This window comes from Trematomus bernacchii, unplaced genomic scaffold, assembly GCF_902827165.1.
Source record: "Trematomus bernacchii unplaced genomic scaffold, fTreBer1.1, whole genome shotgun sequence".
Taxonomy (NCBI): domain Eukaryota; kingdom Metazoa; phylum Chordata; class Actinopteri; order Perciformes; family Nototheniidae; genus Trematomus; species Trematomus bernacchii.
In genome coordinates, this window is record NW_022987828.1 from 10,740,948 (window position 1) to 10,761,791 (window position 20,844).

The 20,844-nt window shown below is 43.2% G+C and overlaps 1 protein-coding gene across 1 annotated transcript in view; it reads left to right on the forward strand.

Moving 5' to 3' along the window:
• Nucleotides 1-19,470, forward strand: part of LOC117499864 (transcription factor COE3) — a 66,857-nt gene extending 47,387 nt beyond the window's left edge. Inside the window, 7 exon segments of the mRNA XM_034152517.1 lie at nt 9,614-9,702; nt 14,678-14,743; nt 14,951-15,122; nt 15,503-15,688; nt 16,091-16,140; nt 16,142-16,259; nt 17,468-19,470. Of these exon segments, the coding sequence (XP_034008408.1) occupies nt 9,614-9,702; nt 14,678-14,743; nt 14,951-15,122; nt 15,503-15,688; nt 16,091-16,140; nt 16,142-16,259; nt 17,468-17,499 (713 nt within the window). The 3' untranslated portion in view covers nt 17,500-19,470.
• The last annotated feature ends 1,374 nt before the right edge of the window (nt 19,471-20,844 follow it).

Here is a 20,844-nt window from a genome sequence, read left to right on the forward strand (position 1 = left end):
CCATCCGTCCCCTTCTCCTCCAACCGTGCAGTCTGGCCTAGCTCTCCTGCATTTAACCTCCCTAGCAGGAGCGGAGCAGAGGCCAACAAGGCACCAGGATAATGAAACAGGAGTGTAGTGTGGCTGCGTAAGTGTGTGTGTGTCTGTTTGCAGGAGCGCGTGAGAGCGAACGAGAGGAAAAAAAAGTGTGTGTGTGAGTGCGTGTGTACATGTGTTACTGCACAGCCCTGAGAAGGTGTATAAGTTAAGACATTAATGGCTTCTATAGCACCCTGGTGAAAGTGCCAGGTCCCTTAAGAACAGACCCCATTAGTCACAGAGGCTAAGCGGATTGGGATGATTACCATCAGGTTTTACTGGGGAAACGTGTCCCCTTCTCTCTATCTTTGTTGATTTTTCACACCCCCCCCCCCCGCCCCATCCCATTCTTCCTCTCTGTCTTCCCTGGGTTCCTACTCACTTCCAGTTAGTATAAAGATACAATTACCCCTGGAGGCAATGGTGGTACAATTGATTAGTGCGCTGAATTAAAAGAGAAAGTCACGAATAGACAGGTCCGGCTCCTCTGCTCTGCTATTCCCTGTGAGGCTCACCCTGATTGTACAAGGGTTGACGCTTGAGAGAAAGAAACCGTTAAAGAGAGCAGAATGCATAACACTACAATTAGGTACCACTGATTCCATATGTGCTGTAATTGCTAGGTGAAAGGATGTTAGCTACTTCTCTCTGACATTAAAATGTGAATGGGCTGATGCATTGAGCACAAGAGAGTGAATCATGTGTTAAAGAGGGAAACCTTTCAAATCATAGCCTTTCTTTTTTTGAGATGGCACTTGAAAAAAAATTGCCACTACATGAGCGAGTAGGTTTGAAATGATCCGGAGTTACAATAGCAAATTACCTGGGCCTTAAAGGGCATGTAGTGCCAAAGTGCCGTCTGAAAGGCACAGTGTCATATTGGAGAGCAACATGTGCATATCAAAGGTCTAGTTATCAAAGCGAATGGCTGCAAGCGTGACTTAAGAGCACCGCTTGAGTGCCTTTTTAGACCTTTTTTCTCATGTTGACTCTTCTTGCACCACCACCCTTATTGTGAAGATTTAACTCACTCAATTTAAGAAATTATCACACATTACCAAGAGTCAACACAGAGGAGACTGCAGCCAATTCGAACAGCAAAGGGACACGTCCTCACTCGGGTTAGTGCCCTGGAACGGCTCCAACACTCACAATCCATTCTCAGAAAGAGAGCACCCTGTAATGTATGTCAAATAATCCTGTTGGCATTGACTATTGAACGTTTAAAACACTAATGAGACAAATAGACATACTATATAAAACTTTAGCAGGCTGTAGTTTACTGACTGCTTCAATGAGCCTATATTTGTACTTTAATTGGCACCCTTTTAGAGAAAAGACATGTTGGCTTTTTATTTTATTGTCTAATACCTTTTTTCCCTTCTAACAAAATGTTGTCCCTTGGAGCTTGCTAGCGTGTCCTCTGTCTAATCCATGTATTGGTTATCCATTGGTCCAGCTGCCAGCAAGGTTGTAGAAAATCAAAAGGAGAAACTCCTGGCTGTTCCCGAGGTCAATACTTTATTATACTTTACACTTTATTAAGCACTGCAAACAGTATTTGCTGGTTTGATCAGATCAGATCATTTCTTAAACAAAACGTCTCAATTTTCCGCCTCATTTGCGGCATCCTAACCTTTTTGACTGCGTACTTAAAGTGCTGTATGAAGGAGTAAATCATAAATAAAAACTTTGAGCGTACAATTCATCCAATTTAAGCTCCTAATTGCATCAGAGCTTTTGGTTTTCTATCTTGGCTAAGTTTCCACGAGAGCGTCCCTCCAGGGGCGACCATGCAGGCCCTTGGTAATATGGTTCTGCAAGCAGTCCTAACACACTCAGCCTCTATTTATCCTAATCAGTGACATCCACATAACCAGGATTGCTTAAAATGAACCCCTTCCGCGCCCCAGAAAACGCACATTTACAGAGACCCCATTTGTCATGGGTAAATTGAGGGTCAGTAAACTTCGCCTGTATCCTCCAGTGGGGATCCAGGACATGCATCATAACGTTAGGAGAGAATGATTGGCGAAGGCGAGCTGTCACACATTTGTCAGGGGGAAGGGAACATTATTTGCTAATTTCCCAAGCTGGGCACTGACAGGGTGCTTCGTCTTCAGACCTTTGGTGACCAGCATGGCTTCGCAGCTATTAGTACAAGTCAAGTGTTTTTTTTCTTCTTTTTTTTTTTTTTTCCTCACTGTAAAGCGGCAGTAATAAGAGCCACTCGTTCGACCTCACAAGAGCGGAGCACACTGGGTGAAGGATTTTGGATGGAGTAGATGCCCCATACAGTGAGCTGCTCTTGCCAGGCTTTAGTTGAGGCCAGACAGCCTTGAGGGCTGATGGATCACAAACTTTCCTCGTCAAGGTGACGCTATCGACTCCACTGCACCAAAATCTGACAAAATGGGTATGAGGCAGTCATTCATCAACATAAGGACAAAGAGGTCATGTGTGCTTCACTCAATACTGGTGGAGATCAAGAAATGTCAACCTTGTAAGGGATGGAAAAGGAAGATGTTCATTAGTCTTAAGGTTTATTTTTAGTTAAGCCTCAACTACAATTTATTTGTTCAAAAAAAATAATTCATTTCCATGTCTTCCCAAACTGAAAAGGAAGACTTAGCTCAGCAGATCCGACATATAAATAGTGATTTCCAGTTCTTAAATCCAAAATTAAACTCACTTCCCTTTCCACTCTCGGAAAATTGTTATGTAGTCTTGGACCCTCCTCTTCCCTAAAAGAAAATTAAATAAACAAACACAGAGACGCCTTTATCGCAGCACATCAGATAGGCCCTGTGCTGTTGGGCCTGTGGATCGGGCCTATCCTTACGTCTCCTCTCCACCCTGCCGTCACTTTGAAGTCCCAGACTCAGAAGCTGATCAGATGGAGAGCTTCCTTTAGCATTTCCTGTCCTGCAGGGTTGGGTTTGGTACTCTGTTGGTTACTGGTCAGTGATGGGGTGTGGCCTACAGTAAAGATATGCTATAATCAAAGGCATTCAAAGAGGTATGTAAACAAGTTTAGAGGAGGACTCACAAACACACACAAAATGCTCCATATGAGCGTTGTACATTTAAAATTCCTGAGACGTTTTTTAATCTTATTTATTCCGTTTTTTAAATTCACCCTGCAGAATGAACCGCTGTGAGTGAGGATAAAATGTATAAATGTCATCGCCACAGTCAAGTTGCTTGTAACCAGTTGGCACAACAGATTTAGCATGTGTCAAAGCATGTTATCCACTAGCCATGTCCCCATACCTGCCTGTCTCATTACAACTGTGGTATTTAGCACCAGCTCCACAGGAGTGGAGCAGACACTCGTTGCCAAGTTAGATGGGCCCGGTTTGAAGGCCTTGTGAGTTTGTGTGGAGCGCGACAAGGTTCCACGGAGGAAGGTCCTTGTGTCCAATTAGAGGGCTGACGTGACACGTGCTCGCACTCCCCCACTGTCAGGCAGCTTGTCAGGTAGGCTTTGAGAAGCACACTGTGGCATTATTCCACAGCGTGTTATCAGCAAGTGACCTGTGAAATCCAGCTCCGGGAAATTGATTGAAATAAGTACTTGCAGTTGAGCATGTATTTTCCCCCATTACACCTCTCTGTGAAACATATTGTGGGTATCTTTCAAGAGAAAAATGAAAGTATGGCTGTGTTTTTTTTCCCGCTCCAAGTAAGGATGGTATTCATTGATTTAATTTTAATTGGACCCACTTTTTGTCCCACAGTATCGTTAGAGGTCTGTTTTCTAATGGCTCTTAAAATGGATTGTCCTCAGTAAGTCACAGCATCAGTCCTCTGCCATAGGAAAGATAGACAGAGGAAACAGGGAGGGGGGGCTCTTGATAGACGAGGATCTCTCCCCTCCTCCTTCCTCCACCCCCTCTTCTGGCCCCATTTTCAGTATGATCCACACCCAACGGGCTTTAAAAGAACTCCACACACGCCCTCCTCCTCTGCCGCATTTTGATTGAAATTCATCGGCAAGTTTATTGAGAAATGAATGAGGGAGGCAGCACGGTATTGACTTTGAGAGGAAAACACAACTCATCTTGAATGAGGGGGAAAACGCGGCCGTAATTTAGCCGTCATCGATCTGTGCCCCGTCCATGTATTGATCTTCATTTTACAATATTAATTTGCGCTTGCAATCAGCTGTGAAGGGAACCCATTTGATTTCTGTTGGCCGGTAATGTGTGAAAGTCCGCCGGCGTCCTTAGAGAAGTGGCACACATACTTTAGATGTCATCTAAGAGGATTGAACAGGTGTCTTTGGCCCTTTCTAATAATACAGCCGATATGAAGGGAGTCTGAAATTATGGATGTGCAATCTGTAACATTGCTCCCTTTTAAGCGTGTTAATTACATTTTATCTGTTGCAGGAGCAATATCTGCTGGAGACTGTAACTGTCTAGCTTTTTTTTCATCTGTATTGGCTCAAAGTTCATGAAATTTCAATGAACATTGATCTGTCTCCATTGATTTATCCTAACTGCAGATCTTTGAAATTGTAATTTCCTGTTCATCTTGAGACTGCTGGAGATGGAATCACTCAGTGGTAACAGGCTGCAGTGGATGGAGATGATATGGTCAGTGGTAAAGCAGACGAGGTTTGCTTTGCGTGGGTTTGCTGTGAAAATTCCAATTTGGTGTGGTTTGCTTTTTCACTTTTAAAGATGGACTCTACATCTGCATGCGTGTTTTCTATTTTCTCAACACTGGAACATATCTACTGTGAAGCAGCAGCATGACTTCTGCCTTCTTTGTGTGCACATTATTCAAATTGAACTCCTGACAGTATCACCGAGAAGAGTTTTCACTCTCTAAATATCTCCAGAAGACTAGAAGCGAGACAAGGTCATTATGTGTGTTGATGCCGTTCTGAACTGCATCCATCTAACAGACCGCAGGTGCCTAGCAGGCTTCAGTTTGACAAGTCACATATGCAATAACACTTGAATGAACTTCTGCCTGCGCTGTTTATCTGTCTCCCCCTTTCCAACTCCCACTCCACCTCTAATTTGTGTTAAGGGGAAAGAAAAAAATAACTGCTCAATGGTGTAGGAGGAGTGGAGATAAGCTCGAAGCAGTTAAGTATAATTAGCGAAAGTAATAGCTGGCAAATGGCAACAAGGCTAGGTTTTTATCTCCTGGAAAGATAGAGTTATCGTAATAAGCTGTAATGGCTGGCAGGAATGCTAGTACTCTGTGCATGCTTCCATTCAGCCTCATAGACTTAACAAGGAACAATTTCCCTTAAATTTACTGCTTTGCTCAAACATTTCCCCATGTTTATACCCAGATACTGTAAGTCAATACATGTGTTCAATCCACTTCCATATAGACCCAGGGCACACAGTAGTATTGCCATGTAAGCACTTCTGGCTGCCAACGTCGGCCATGTTACACTGTTCCTGTGGAGCGGTTACTCATGTCCTATTTCTAGAGAACATGGAGAAGGAGCAGCAGACCACACTCTGATGCCATGTACACGCCAGCCACTCTACATTTTAAGTGAAGTGGCTAGCAGGGGCAGCTAAGGAGCTCTCAGGGAAAATGTGTTTTAGTAGCATGATGGAACGGAAAGACTAAAGCGTCAGATCAAAATAAGATTGGGAAGTGCACATTCCAGGCGGAAGAATTCCACTGAAACCCTGCCATGAACCCGCGTACGCATGCGTGATATTGAAAATTGGAATGGATATGGTCACAGCTGCACACCGAGTCATGCATTCCTTTTCTTCATATTCTGAAACATGATCATTTACTCTCTAGAGTGAGACATTTACTGAAATATTCATAAAAACATATTCTAAACCTGCGTGAGGAAAGAGCAAGTTTCCTTTTTTTTATGGAAATGAGTTGCCATATTCCTTTACAATATCTCTTTTAGTTACCAGTTGTTACATTTAAAACGTATTTGCTGTCACTTTGCTGTCTTATTGCTTTTGTTAAATTGTAATCATTTCTGAACCAAAACCATGGAAACAGATCTATGAACAAATATAGGTCTGCATATGCAGCGCAGGCAGGGAACAAGATATACGCGTTGTAATTGAACAAAGCATGCAACCTGTCTAAATCTGCAAAGAAAATGAGAGAAAATGAAAATTCTATTAGTCCATAATGTTCCCTCGGCCCCCCTTCCCATGTGCTCTTCATCTCTCCTGCAAAGTATTCAAATGCAAGCCCTGCCTTAGCTCCCCGTGTCTCTTTTTCTCTAATTATCCATGAGGTCAGTAAGCAAAATGGGGAAGAAGCCAGGAGATCAATACAAATTATCCCTGAGCAAACCAGTGCTGACAGTTTGAATTGCAGCATATGTTTACCCAAAATCAGGCAATTTATCTTAATATCAGGCGAGTAATGCAGCAGGGGTGAGAGTTCACACAATCTCTCCACCTCATAATTACCCGCCTCTAAAACAGGAAAGTGGTATTGATTGGCCGCGAGCCGGGAAGCGGGCGTGACTGGAACGTGCCAGCGACCCCCCCCCCCCCACTCTACACCAACCCCTATCATGCCCCCCCTTAGCTCCCCCCCACCTTCTTCGGTCCCTCCTCCCCTTCGGCTAGACTCCCCACCCAGGGCAGGATTTATGGGATGTGTGTGGAGGGTTTCATGTTTCCTTGCAGCGACTGAGACCCCTAGCAGAAGGGGTAAGAGGGACACACACACACACACACACACTTCTTCCACACCCTCACCCCGCCCTTCGTTCACCATATTGTGCTGGAAGGACGGCGAGGGCCAAACTAATTCTGGCATGCAAGGGCATCTCGGAGCAGCTAGATTTGCCGCTTATATCTTTAGAAGAGAGTAAAGTTTACGACAGAGTGTGGAGCCGGAACATAATGATGTGCCAAGGATTAAAAAAAAAGACATTGGGTGAAGAGGGGACAGTTAAGGGGGGGGGGGGGGGGGGGTGGCTACTGTCAATGTGTGTGGTGTAAGAAAAAGTAGGAAGAGCAGCCCCAATGACTCTTGTGAAAGCTCAGCAGATGAAAGAAAATCTTTGCCTGGAAGAAAAAATGTGTGGAGCGATGCGATGAATACACACATAACACATTTATTGTCCAGATTGAATATAAGTGCTCAGTATATATCATCAGCAGCTCTTACAGGATTATTGACATTGTCTGTGTCTGTCTGCACCAGTGTACATGGTATGACTACAAAACTGTCAACTCATCAACTGACAGCACCGTTTAGCGCTAATGCAAGTCTCCATCAGCTGTCAAAAGCATTTGCATGAAATCAATAGCAGATGGCGGTCTGTGTCACCAATTTCATTACGCCGGGGTTGTTACAAAGATCATCTCCATGATAGATGAGATGGCGACATGTCGACATGTGGAGATCATGCCTGACGCTCGGACTGCGACTGCAGAACATTGAGCCATGTTTTAAATGTAAATTTGGATGTAAATTCCTCCATATGTAGGCATTTAGTACTGTGTATAAACTGTAACAAACTCGGATTCAGTCTAAACTACAGGATAGGAAAGGATACTATACCCTCCACACATCATCATTCTCAGGTCCGCTTGTACAGTGGGGGCATCATTATCATTGGAAAGGAACATCAAACAGAACACCTCTCCTAACCTAGGGCTCGTCCTGTACTGTACGTCTCTCCGGCTGTGTTCCCAGCATGCCTGGCGGGTTGTGTAGGCCCCAGCTGAGGCAGAGGACAGGAGAGCGTGATGTATCACCCTGAGAGAGCCCACTGACAGCCTCTGATGATGGATGGCCTGATTATGGAGTGCTTTTTACACATACACAATTTACATCACACTGAGCAGCGGGGTCTGGCAGGGCTGCCGTGCACATTCACTCTCAGCCGGGCACGTGCACTCTCACACACACACACACACACACACACACACACACACACACACACACAAACACACACTCACTATGCATGCTCCGGTGTGTGTACACATGTATGGGTCTGCCGGAGTGCATAGATAAGAAAGGGGGTGGAAATAACAAAAGAAAGGGGCAAATTCCTTGCTACAGCCTTGTCATGTACGATCAATAAGGCAGATCAATCCTTTATTAAGGAGAAGATGGCGTTCCCCCCACATTGCGAAGCGGACCTTTGTCGTTCCGGGACACATGATGACATGTCAAATCAGATTTCCAGCAGTGTATGTTGTTGTGGCGTGGGGTTTATTCAGGTGTGCACGTCAAATAGGGCCGCATACCACTGTATCTGCAAGCTAGATCCTTTCTATCGATTAGCACCTCACATTGTCCATGCTTGAACACATAATTGCTCCATTTGATCACGGTCGAGCTGGCAATTACTGTATTCAGGTTTTGGCAGAAGTGGTGCATGTGTTTGTACATGACTGTATTTATGCGTGAGTGGGTGCAGTTTGTGTGTGAGCATGCTTGCATGTGTATTTAGATGAGAGGGAACAAAAGAAAAAGTGAGACACATGAATGTTCATTTTCCAGCCATGACTCCCCGGCTCGTGCTTCAGTGGCCCTGCCTGTGTGTGTGTTTGTGTGTGTGTGCGGGGGGGCGTTCGTTTGCTTTCACATTCTCTGGTGTTCAGCAGGTTCAGCGAGCTGTGCGGTGTTAATGCTGAAATTACATGCTGAGTAATGAGTGATGGGCCAAATTACAGGCTGAACAATGAATAGAGGCAGGCAGCTCTTATTAGTCTCCATAGAAAGCCATTGATTTATGAAGCGCCTTGCTCGGCGGAGTTACTCTCCTGAAAATGATATCTACATTGAGAACTGATGTTCTCTATTAAGTCGTTCCTTCCCCCTTTTACACTGCTCTCCTCCTTTCCTCCCCTCCTTTTCTCCTCTGCCCTCCCTCCCAGGTCCTGCCTATGAGTGTGCACATGATTGTTTAGAATCAGGCGGAGCTGTAAGGAAGCCTTCAATTACCCATTAGGACTGTCAGACATAAAACGCCCTGCTCTCACCAAAGTCTGGGTTATGATTCATTTACTTTGTGCCTCTGATTCATCGCCCAATATGCCTCATGCCCCAGATTACTATTTGAGGGGTGGGAGAGATTAATGGCTCCATGGGATCTCCCGCCGTATTTCACGGGCCCAGTGTTGCAGTACAGTTGGTGCAGAAGGGTGAAATGACAGCAACTTACACTAGATCAATGTGTGGACAGCCTTTCACAGATTATTAAAGCTCGGTTAGATTAAAAGACCCCCGCTATGTAGTTTGCTGTAGTCAATATTCTCAAGCAGATAAAAAGATGGGAGGGTCCCTCTGAAGGATTCTCAGACTGATGTAGGTCATCACTGCTGTTAATGGAATAACACTCAGTGACATGAGTGTCAGAGGAACCCGTGTCAGTTTCCATCACTTGCCCCCCTGATGTTTCATAAAACATCTCCTCACCCCTGAGGTCTCTTTGAAATTAGGCATTCTGAAATGACTTTTGTTCTGTAAACTCTAACAGATTTCTCAATTAGTTTCTTCCTGGGTCAAAATTGAATCTGAAATGATCCTAATTGTTCCTCTCCCTTTTTACTTTCAGCCCTGAATGAGCCAACCATCGACTATGGTTTCCAGAGGCTGCAGAAGGTTATTCCCAGACACCCCGGCGATCCTGAGAGGTTACCAAAGGTGAGTCCAGTGTCCCTGCAGCAGAGAAACACAGAACAGCAAGCAGACAGAAACAGAGCTCGGTTATAAACGCCTTAACATTCTGAATGTGACAAATAAACAAAACATCATTACCATCAAGGCAAAGCACTGTGACCCCAAAACCGTAACAGCTTTGCTCCAAATATGTGGCTTACCCACTAACCAGCATGGTAATGGTATTGGTTTTGTGTGTGGAGAGAGGCGTAAACTCTCTGTGTGGCAAAATAGCTCAATCAGGCGTTTTCCTCTCCAGTAGTCTGTGGAGATGGTAATCTGGTCAGAAACGACGTCTGCACCCTCATTACCCCACTCATGTTTTCCTTTCATTTTCTGCAGCTCGATTTGGTTTAATCTTTTGTTTACAGAACCCTGTGCCGTAAACCCCCTAGTCTTACTGCAGCTAATAGACAAAGACTGCATGTTATTATGCTTTGGCTTTCTTATTGTTTTCTTTTGAACCTGGGTGATGGAGTTGAAAGCCACATCAGTTTGAGACGCACCGGCGTGGCACATAAATAGGCTGCCATGTTGAAAGACCTGAGCATGAACACTAAGGTGCACGTTTTATTTTTGTTGTGATTACCCTCCCCTTCAGAAACTCTTTGATTCTTTTAGTCTTTTCATTCCCTTTGATTCTTTTACTCTCTCCATTTCCTATTGATAAAATCTATCACTAATTGCCACCCTGCCAGTAATCATTTCTGTGACTGACGTTCCAGATGTGTCAAGTGTAATAATATAACTGATTACTACGTTCAAAACCCCTTGGCATGTGGTGAAGTGGGGGCCACCTCAGAGTTTTAATAATACTGTTAAACCTTTAAAGACCTTATCTATTAAATCCCAGCATGCAACACAGCAATATCATTAACGTCCAACGGACAATTTAATAAAGAACAGACTGTGTGGTAGCTATAGACGTTTGACCAAGGCAATGTGGAGAAATGGAACATCACAGCTAGTTCCTGCTTCAGTATATGAAGTGTTTCAATTAGACTCAGTCCCTGTGGAGACAGGAAACAACACCTAGACATGAAATGTTACTCTAATTTCAACTGTAAACGTAGACCAAAAGGTAAAGTACACTTACCTTTAATATCCACATGGCTTTCTCTATCTCCGCAGGCATCGCTGGTCTACACCATTTTATAAAGTCACAGAGTCTTTGTGCAATCTCCAGAACAAAGAGAGCACCAATGTTGAACACAGCTTTATTACAGAGGAACCTTACTTCTTCCCCTGAATACAAAGCGCTGTTGGTAGTGAGACACATTTTGACACTGAACCCAAGATTAGTTTCCTGGGCGTGCATACACTTAATATAGCACGCTCTCCCAGCCTTTGCATGAAACAATCACAGAGTGAGATGAAACCCTGCACTTCCAATAAACAACATAAATATTTGATTTGCTCTCTAATGGACCCAAATATGGGGTTCAGGGGGCATGTAAATGATCCCACCAAGTGATTCGTCATTGTTAAGCTTGCCATCTGAGGGTCAGCTCACGGGGTCAAAAGCACATTCCCAATAAAACAGCCCGCGGCGGGTTGACGCAGGCATGTACATTTGGAATGAGAACAGAAACGGCATATAGAAACAGCCATTACAGGGTGCAGGTGAGGTAGGGAGACTCTATAAAAAGAAGATAAGGCTGGAGGACGCGCGGTGTGCATTAGCAGAAAGGCAAATCGACACCAAGTCCACTCACCGCCTCCACCCCCCCCTCCCATGACTTCACCCTCCAGTTGATAATATTACTGCGCTATATTGATTTCCACCAGCCTTCTCCCTGGGACCAGTAAGACACGTGGTAATTGTAAGGAGACAGAAAGCCAATATGGGAGTGCTCATGGATAGCAAGGGATGCACGCTAATATTGTTGCTACACGGAGAAAAAGGGGGGAAGCTGCCTCTGATTGAAGTTTACCTCGTAATTCTAAGACAACATCGTAGATGACAGTCTGACCCTGTGGGAGGAGTGGAGATATAAAAATTCAATGCAAAGTCCAGAGTGAATATGAAAGTAATAAGTGTGAGCAGTCAAGTGATGAGAAAGGAGATTGGTTTGCGGGCATCGCGTTAAGTGAACAGAGACTTTGGAATTCACCCTCCTTTTTAAGATCTTGTTATAAAACAATTTTCTATTCATAATATAAAAAAGACAATTTATAATACCATTTTGTGCCCTCTGGCAGTAATGGACAAATAGACTGAATATCACATTATATCACACTCAATTTCTCTCTTCTGTAACAAATTAGATTCATTATGAAATTAAAAGTGGAAACTCAATATTGTTTTATTATTAAGCTGATTGCTTTGGATTCCTTTCTTTCCTCCCAAAATGAGCATAAGCCCATTCTTTTCCAATTCTTTGTGTAATCCACAAGGAGAAAATATTACAAATGTGTTCATGTCAAGCAATTACCCATGTATTTAAATGAATCTCTCTTCCTGTGCTCTTTGAAGTACCTTCATCTAATGGCCCTATGCTTCTAAATGCATTCATTACCTCAGGCTAGAGCTAACAGAGTAATTGCCTTACAGTTTTATAATGGCATTAGCACTCCAAGCTACATAACCTAGGCCCTCTTTTATTAACTGTGATAATATAAATACAACATCCATGTTAATCTAGTGCTTGAAGAATCACAAACGAGTCCTTTCAGACCCCTTCTCCTTATTGTTAGATATTCTTTATAACACATCATTTGTTATGGCTTCCTCTCATTTTTTTCTTGGCAATAATAACACAAAAAAAGCAGCCTTTAAATCTGAGGTGATCTGTCATCTGAGCAGCTCCATTTAAACAGTTGTTGAACACGGGACCTTTATGCTAAGCAAGGCAAACAATAGCAGAAATCTGTCACGCATTTGTCACAGAACAACAGAAATCATTTGCGGCCTTTAATTGTTTCAATTTAACATGGTGTGTTCTGATATGTCTCCATGACAAGAAAGCCAATTACACTTATGCTGGAGTAGTATTGAGATTTACATGGAAATGCCCTCAGAACACTATTCCGTGTTAATCGTATTCACAGCGTGAGCTGATATGCATGAATGCGTCTCGTCAGAAGAAAACAAACTTCTTCCTTGATTGGGTGCAGCACTTCTCATCATCCTCGGATATGACTAGGTTGCACTTAAGCATAGCCTTGCGAGTCAGCTTGGTTAGTTAAGACACCACGCGGTAAACGACAGATTAAGGATGAGAGGCAATATCGTTTTCTCTCCTCCTTTTTCCAAGCTGTCCTTATGTCACTGCTGCAAAGTACCATATGGACAAGGAGGGAGAGGACGTTTTACAGAGAATGAAACATGGCTTGCGAACGCGACAGTCTTAATTGCTTTAATTGTTGTTTAAAATTGAGAGCCATGTAGGAGATCTTGAAATATGATAGAATAGATTATTGGTAATTATTAACTGCAGACAAAAAGAAAGAAAACCACTTTATCTCACTCAGCAAGAGAGAGAGAAATCTGTTCTGCCTGATGAGAACACATCAAGACAGCTGGTCCTCTCATTTAGTCTACCTGCCTCACGACAACCATAATTCTTTATTTGTATGCAAACTAGATGCATGCAACGTTGAGCATACACACCAATTTCAGAGGTAAATGCCCATTCTAAGAGCCACCCATCCGGTAACTTGGGGTGGATTAAGCGATATGTTTCTATAAGAGAGCATGGCATACGCTGGAAGTGGCTTCTACAGTGATTCATCTTGATAAATCAAGGGCTGTGGTAGATATGCTCCTCAGGATGAAAGGGCCCATACACACACTCCGTAAACACTACATACGCTGTGCCTTGGAAATGCAGGCCAAGTCTTGGAGGCCGCTGTTTGAAGGCGCGAAGGCTGTGTTTACATTCATTTACGGCAGCTGCCGTCTTAATCCCACACTGCTATTGCCAAGTGATGGAACACTTCAGACAAATTACCGAGGCCCGCAAAAGAAAACACAGCGAATGTGGGAAGAAAACAAGCGCCATCTGAGATGTTTCTGGTGACAGATTTGCATTGCTTTTAACCAGAGTTCTAACAGCACAGTCTACAAATCTCTGCTCTACAGCAGGTGACAACAAGCAAGCATTTTAAAAACACACGCAACAGTCATGTCTGCAATTTGCCTTTGTCAGATTAGATGCACTCTAAAAGGAGATGAGGGTTTTCATAGAGCATATTGCCTTCTGTATTATAGAAAACAAAGAGAGCAGCCTGGTTGCTTGAGAGGGATTTAATTGTAAGTGCTGAATTCAAAGAGCAGATAAAGACACACAAACGGGCCAAACCCCACCTAGCTGGAAGCCCCAAACAGAGTGGGGGGAACGGATCCGGGGCCAACTCATTTTCAGTGTTAAGAGCCAAAGCAACACAGCTAATCCGCATTGTCAAGCGGGGGCAAGCATGCAGACATGGATAAGACCACATCCTGAGCATCCGTGTCCCCAAGGCACAAGCACCCAGCTCTTGCTGGATGGGAAGTCATTTGTGAAGTCCTTTGCAGCAGCCAGTCAAAGAGGTTAATTGAAAAATTCCTTAATGTCATTACAACAGAACTAGATTAACCCAGAGCTAATTCACTTTATTGTTCTGAAGAGAGGGGACTCGGCGCTGAACTCCAGAGCAAACGTGAGGCCCAGAATCAGGGGTGAGGTGTTGTTTTTAAAGGACCATGCCAGTTTAATTAAGATAGGGAACATTATTCACTGCTCTGCATGGATGGAAGGAGCAAAGTGGTAGCGCTGTGTAAAAACCGAACCGGTGCCTGTTAAATCAGGGTGGCTTTTATTTAGCCGCTTGAATATGTAAACATTTGTAAAGCTCTCCACGACCCAGCTGTGTAATGTTGTTTTTTTGATATTGTTTGTTAGTGTGCGGACCACAGGGGTCTTTTAACATAATCAGTTTGGGTCCTAACATTTACGCTTCTTGTTTTGCTCATCAGGAGGTGCTGCTGAAGAGGGCGGCTGATCTCGTGGAGGCTCTGTATGGAATGCCCCACAACAATCAGGTCAGTATCCACACACCGCTTACACCTCTGCTATATAAGGAACCATTGAAAATGTACTGATAGTATATCCAAAGGGTATTTTCATCACTATATCTGGAACGTTGTAGGCTACATGCGTTGTGTGTTAACCATCTAGCCATGAACCTTGCATCAAAGCTATAAAAACAACATAAATAACGAAACCGCTGCTTTCTCTACGCTTTCCAGGAGATCATTCTGAAGAGGGCAGCTGACATCGCCGAGGCCCTGTACAGCGTTCCCCGCAACCACAACCAGATCCCCTCTCTCGCTAACACAGCCTCCCACGGCATGATGGGAGTCAACTCCTTCAGCAGCCAGCTAGCAGTCAATGTGTCTGAGTCACAAGGCAACGACCAAGGTATGTGTTTAAGGATATGGCGTCACAAATCTGAGGTTTTCAAAAGTGGGGTCCTTAGGGGGATTACAGGGGTTTTGCAGCAAAATTAGAAAATTAACATTTTTTTTCACTCGTTTTAAATGAGAAGAATTGATGGAAATTATGTTTTTAAACACTGGGTTCACTCACCTTAATATAGGCAGTTAAAGGGTCCAATTAAGTGCCACATTTCTTATTAAACGGGCATCTGCAGCATGTGCCGATATAAAAATGCTTGATTGCAGCAGTCAATTCCCATTATCATTTACCGTAATAAGTGAACTTTTCTCTGCTGAATACGGCATTGAAGGAATGAAATGAATGAATTTTTTCTTTTCTATCTCCCACCCATGCTTTTTCAGTGGGCTACAGCAGGAACACCAGCAGCGTGTCCCCCCGGGGCTACATCTCCAGCAGCACCCCCCAGCAGTCGGGCTACAACTCCGTCAGCAACAGCATGAATGGCTACGGCAATGCCGGTATGAACCTGGGAGTGCCAAGCTCCCCCGGGTTCCTCAACGGATCCTCTGCCAACTCCCCATATGGAAGTGAGTAGCTTGCCACTATCGCACGCTGTAGTAGCACTAAGCTGCTGCTGATTTAATTCCAGCTCCCACATTCGTTTTCACTTCTATGAATCACTCGTGACAGGGTTATAACATTATTGATGGTGATAATATATTACTGTAGTTTTAGTACTTCGCAGAACACACATGTAGCCGAGGGTAGCAGGAATATTCCCCTTTTTATTTCTCCGTGTGCCACCTGTATTTGTTCAACCGGACGAGATGTTGATGGTAGGGGTCTGTGAGTACTGATCGTGTATCCCCCCCGGCAGTAATACTATCCTAGCCTTACCTTAACTGCCCTCTCCTTCCTCGGCACTACTCACAGCACGTTCTCACTCTCACCCCTCCTTCCTTCCTTTTCCCTCCCTATCGTCTCTGCAGTTAAACAAAAGAGCGCCTTCGCCCCTGTGGTCCGACCCCAGGCCTCCCCACCCCCCCTCCTGCACCAGCGCCAACGGCAACGGACTGCAAGGTGAGCCCCCCTCACCCCCTCATCCCTTCCCTACGGACTACTGGTCAGATACCGCTGCTCAGGCCTCTGTCCGGTTCGGTGAGGGATTAATCATTACAAATATATGCATTTTGACAGGCCAATTTACACCTTTCAGTTCACACTCACACACACAAAGCATGCCTATACACACACACACACACACACGACTGGAAGCCGCCGTCTGTGCAACGCAAACAAACCTCCTTGTTGCCCTTTCTTACAAATGATCCCCTCCGATGTCGCAGTAAAAGACCTTCCCCGAATTGTTTTAGTAATTATGTTTATTAGGTTTTGTGCATGTGTCATGACCAACATGATTACTTTGAAAACAAGCTTAGCCGTAGTGTGTGCCCCAAGATTAATAACATTGGGCTTAATGAAGTGGGAAATTAAAGTTCATCTTGCTACACGTTCATACTTATTAATACATGTTGTGCAGAAATTAATGAGCAATGCCTTGCCATCATCTGCGCTGGCAAACTTAAAAGCATTTCAACCATGACTCTACAAATATACTCAGAGCAATATAATAATACATCATCCCAGCACTTCACTAGTCGCCTAATTGTTAAAACGTGTGAAAGTACTGAATATATAAACTCTCCGGGTGAGGTACAGTTGCTAATGATATCCTAAGCAGATGGTCTTGGTAGAATAACGGAAGCTACCTTTGATCTAGTGTAATCTCTCTTAGATAATGACGCGGAGGCACGACTTGGGGAATGTGGAAATGTAGGACTAATGTGCTGTTCAGTGCCGAGGAGTGAAGGATAAAGAGAGGAGGGGAGGATAGGAAGCGATAGAAGCAATCTGAGGGGAGTCTGAGGAGTGTCTAGTACTGTAGCGCTGTGGCATTGTGGGAAGTGACCGTGTTGTTGCTCTGCCGTCACCACGGCCGCGTCTCCTGGGAGTCTGGGCCACTGTTTGCCATTACCCCAACGCCAGGAGAAATATCACACATAGCAGGACTGGCATGCTGGGGGCTGAAATGTCAGAGCAGGAGGGAGCTTTTCAAAGTCTCCGCGTGAGGAGGACGTGCAGCAGCAGGCTGGCGGACACGGCAAACACTCACAGGCACATACGCAAACAGGCACATTTAGACATACATTCACACACTTATGCAGTCAGATGGCTCATGCATACACACACGCACACACATTGAGACATACACAGAATTACAAATTGTTCAAAAGTATTTTTTTTTTAGCCATAACTGTTTTTAAGGCAAATCAACTAACCTTTTTTTTCTTCTTCTCTTTTTCCAGCCATGTCCGGCCTGGTTGTCCCTCCAATGTAAATGCACTTTCATCATCTCGAGCACCGGTCTACACATTACCACTTCACAGGAGCACACAGCAAAATCGCTGGTGTAATGTATAGTCAAACGCTTGTTTTTGTTTTTAAAGATGAAGGGAAAAAAAATGAAAAGAAAAGAAAACGATTTTCTTTTCTTTTAAATGACTTTCGCAAACCTGCAGAAAAAAAAGGATTTCAAGAGGAACACTTTTTCTTTCTTTCTGTGGGACTCTTTTTTGTGTATATCCTTCCCCCCCCCCATTGTATCACCCTTGAAGAGGACGCGGGATGACGAAGGGTTTATTTTGTATACCTGTCGGGTTGTGCTTCGGCCATGGACATGTCCAATCAACCACACATTCAATACTGGAAGGGACTCTGTGGACTCACCATCTGGTTGTAAAGTAAAAACACTCATGTACAGTACATTTGCCAATGAACTTCAAGACATTGTTTTTCTGTTTCAACTCTCTTTTAATAGATTCACAACAGTTGTGTGTCTTTATAATGTGACTTTTTGTATTTTTATGTGTGAGAAAAATACACAGGGGCCAAGTCAGTTTGAATTTCAACTGGAAAATATATGAGATATATAATGTAGAAAAATTGATCATAAAAGTACAACGAGTAACCGGGGAGGGGCTGGGTGGGTAAGGTTCTATCACGTGTCATTCCTGCATTTTAACTTAAATTTTGTAATTTATTGTAGCTAGAAATCATCCTCAAAAGTAAAAAAAAAAAAATCCTCTTTGATTCAACAAGCACACTGACGTGTACAAAACACTGCTCTGTTGATGAATATGATGTACTTCCATGTCTAGAGCTTCCTTTTAAGCAAGTGTGTTTTGCCATGTTTTTCAACTTTTTTGCTAGCACTGTATATTAATGCATTCCTAGGCTACTGTGAAGTCTGTTTCTTGTTGATGAGGAGCAGTCTCCCCCTTCTAGCTCCAATTCCCTTATGTGTTTTATATGTGGTTAACAATTGTAGACTATTGTGATATTGCCAAACTTGTGCTAAATATTTATACATCTGTCTTTTTCATGTTCTTTTAGATCAACAAAAAAACATTTAAAAAAACAAAAAATCCATTGAGAATGTAGGAGTATAGTAGTTCATCGTCATATTTCTGTTCCAACACACACTTGCGCTCACTGAGGGAATTTTGTAACATATCAACTATAAATAATGTATTTATCTCTGAAATTTTGTATATTGCTTTTCATTATGTATGTATTAATCGTCATGCCCTTAATATAGTGATGCAGCACAGATAATTCAGCCAAGAACTGTTGCCTTCATTTGTTTTCTTTTTGTATTTGATGAAATGCAATGTGCATATATTTCACGTGTATCCTCAAAAAATTTGTGTTACTCCGTCAAGACTCTCTGTCCATTTTTTAAAGGGGAAGTCAAACTTCATTGTTTATTTTTATATTGATTTTAAATTATCTATACAGACCATTTTGGAGAAAACTTTGTTGGTTGTATTGTCAAATAAATTGTTTGTGACCCATATGATAGTTGTTAAGATCCAATAGAGACTAATGTGCATGAGGGACAACCTTGGAGATAAAAAAAACACTCCATTTGTGGTTGTATTTTTTTCTGTTTTGTAGAATGTATAGAAGTCATTTTTACTCACCACTTATGACTCTGCCACATAGCTTACATGTGTTTACAGGGAAGAAAATAAAAAAATGTCAACATTTGGAATGGAAACAGAAATGAATAAGTGATGTTTTATTAAAATTTTCAGTAAAAACACAATAGCTCCTCAACTGTGGACTTCTTCAGTTTAAAGTACAGTTTGGCTGGCAGACAAACTGACAATCAGAACAAAGAAAAAAAGACAGTAGAAACTTCTGAAGACAAACCTGTGATTCGTCTGTAAGTTGTAGTGTTTAGACTTTGCCATAGAGATAACTGTAACCTGTGGAAAAGTGTAACATCCATAAAAGATGAAAACTGCTCTTTACTCACATTTTTTCCACAAAGCACTCTGACATTGTGACATATTCCTACTGGTCTCTGTATCAGCATTTCCTGCATCTGTAGCGCTTCAAAGGTTCATTGTAGTCATTCATAAACAGTGCAAGCTTTTTATTCAAAGCACCCCAAATGGGGCTCATTCAAATCCCTCATTTCATTGCATTAAGCCACCTAGTTAATAAAGAATCAATACATTGAAAGAGCAAGGTTATCCTTTGTCTATAAGGGCTGGTATCGTTTTGAACCTCTTATAGTTTGAGCGCTGAAAGGGGGGCCAAAGTGAAATCTATACTCATCAAGTGGGTCAAACAGAAGGATAGAAGTGTTTGAGGGAAGAATGGTGTTCTCCTTAAAAACAACTGCGCATCTTATCTGGCATCCTGAGTGGTCGCGGAGAGCAGGTCACAAAATGTCAATTTCTCATCAAGGCAACATTGTCCGAGACCACCTCTGCCTTTAATGCACAATTAACCGACGGCAAACCTGAGTGGCAATCAGCATATCACAGCTTATTATGTCAGCCAGCATGCACGGATCTCACGGCGCCGGCAGATAGTCCAGGAGCTGCTGATAGCGCAAAGGACAGATGCACTCAAAAGAGCCATTTAATTTTCAGCTGCGATCGCCTTGTGCTTCAAATCATCCCCTCGATAATCCAATGTGTCTGATAACAATTGCCACACATCTGCTTCCTGACATTGCATTATCTGTTTCAGATACACAGGGTTGGATCCATCGCCTTGTTCAATGACAAAACGCTGCACAAACTGTACTTTTATTTAGTCCTGAATGTCCACTACATGAAACCAAGGAAACAGTCTTTCATCGAGAAAACAATAACCCTGAGCAAGAACAGAAAAAAATGAGAAAGGAAAAAAAAAATATCTGGGGGTAAAAGACAATCAAAAAAAGACACGTTTGCGCAGTTGTTGGCAGTTTTAAGAGCTCTGAAGCCTGGCAGGCAGGCTGGAGGTGCAGTATATTGTCTCAGCAGGTTTCCCTGTACCCAACGACCGGCCACTAGCTCTGCCACACCACTCAATCATTGTGAGAGCCTCTTTATTGGAGAAACTCTAATGGCCACCCTCCACCATGATCTTAATGTGTGCATTAAATATTTATAAATCCTGGGTCAATAATGCCCCATAACCAGAGCCTGACAGACCCCCACCGTACCATGTGGCTGCCTCCCTCTCAAACACAGGCTGAGGTCAAGGGGTCGCGCAATCAAAAGAGAGCGAGGCTCGCCACATCCATATGTTGCCACTCTTATCAAGACTTTCCTCAGTACTGGTTATCTGTCAAAGGAAAGAAATATTGAAAGCAATATCGATCTTAACTAGCCTTGTGTTG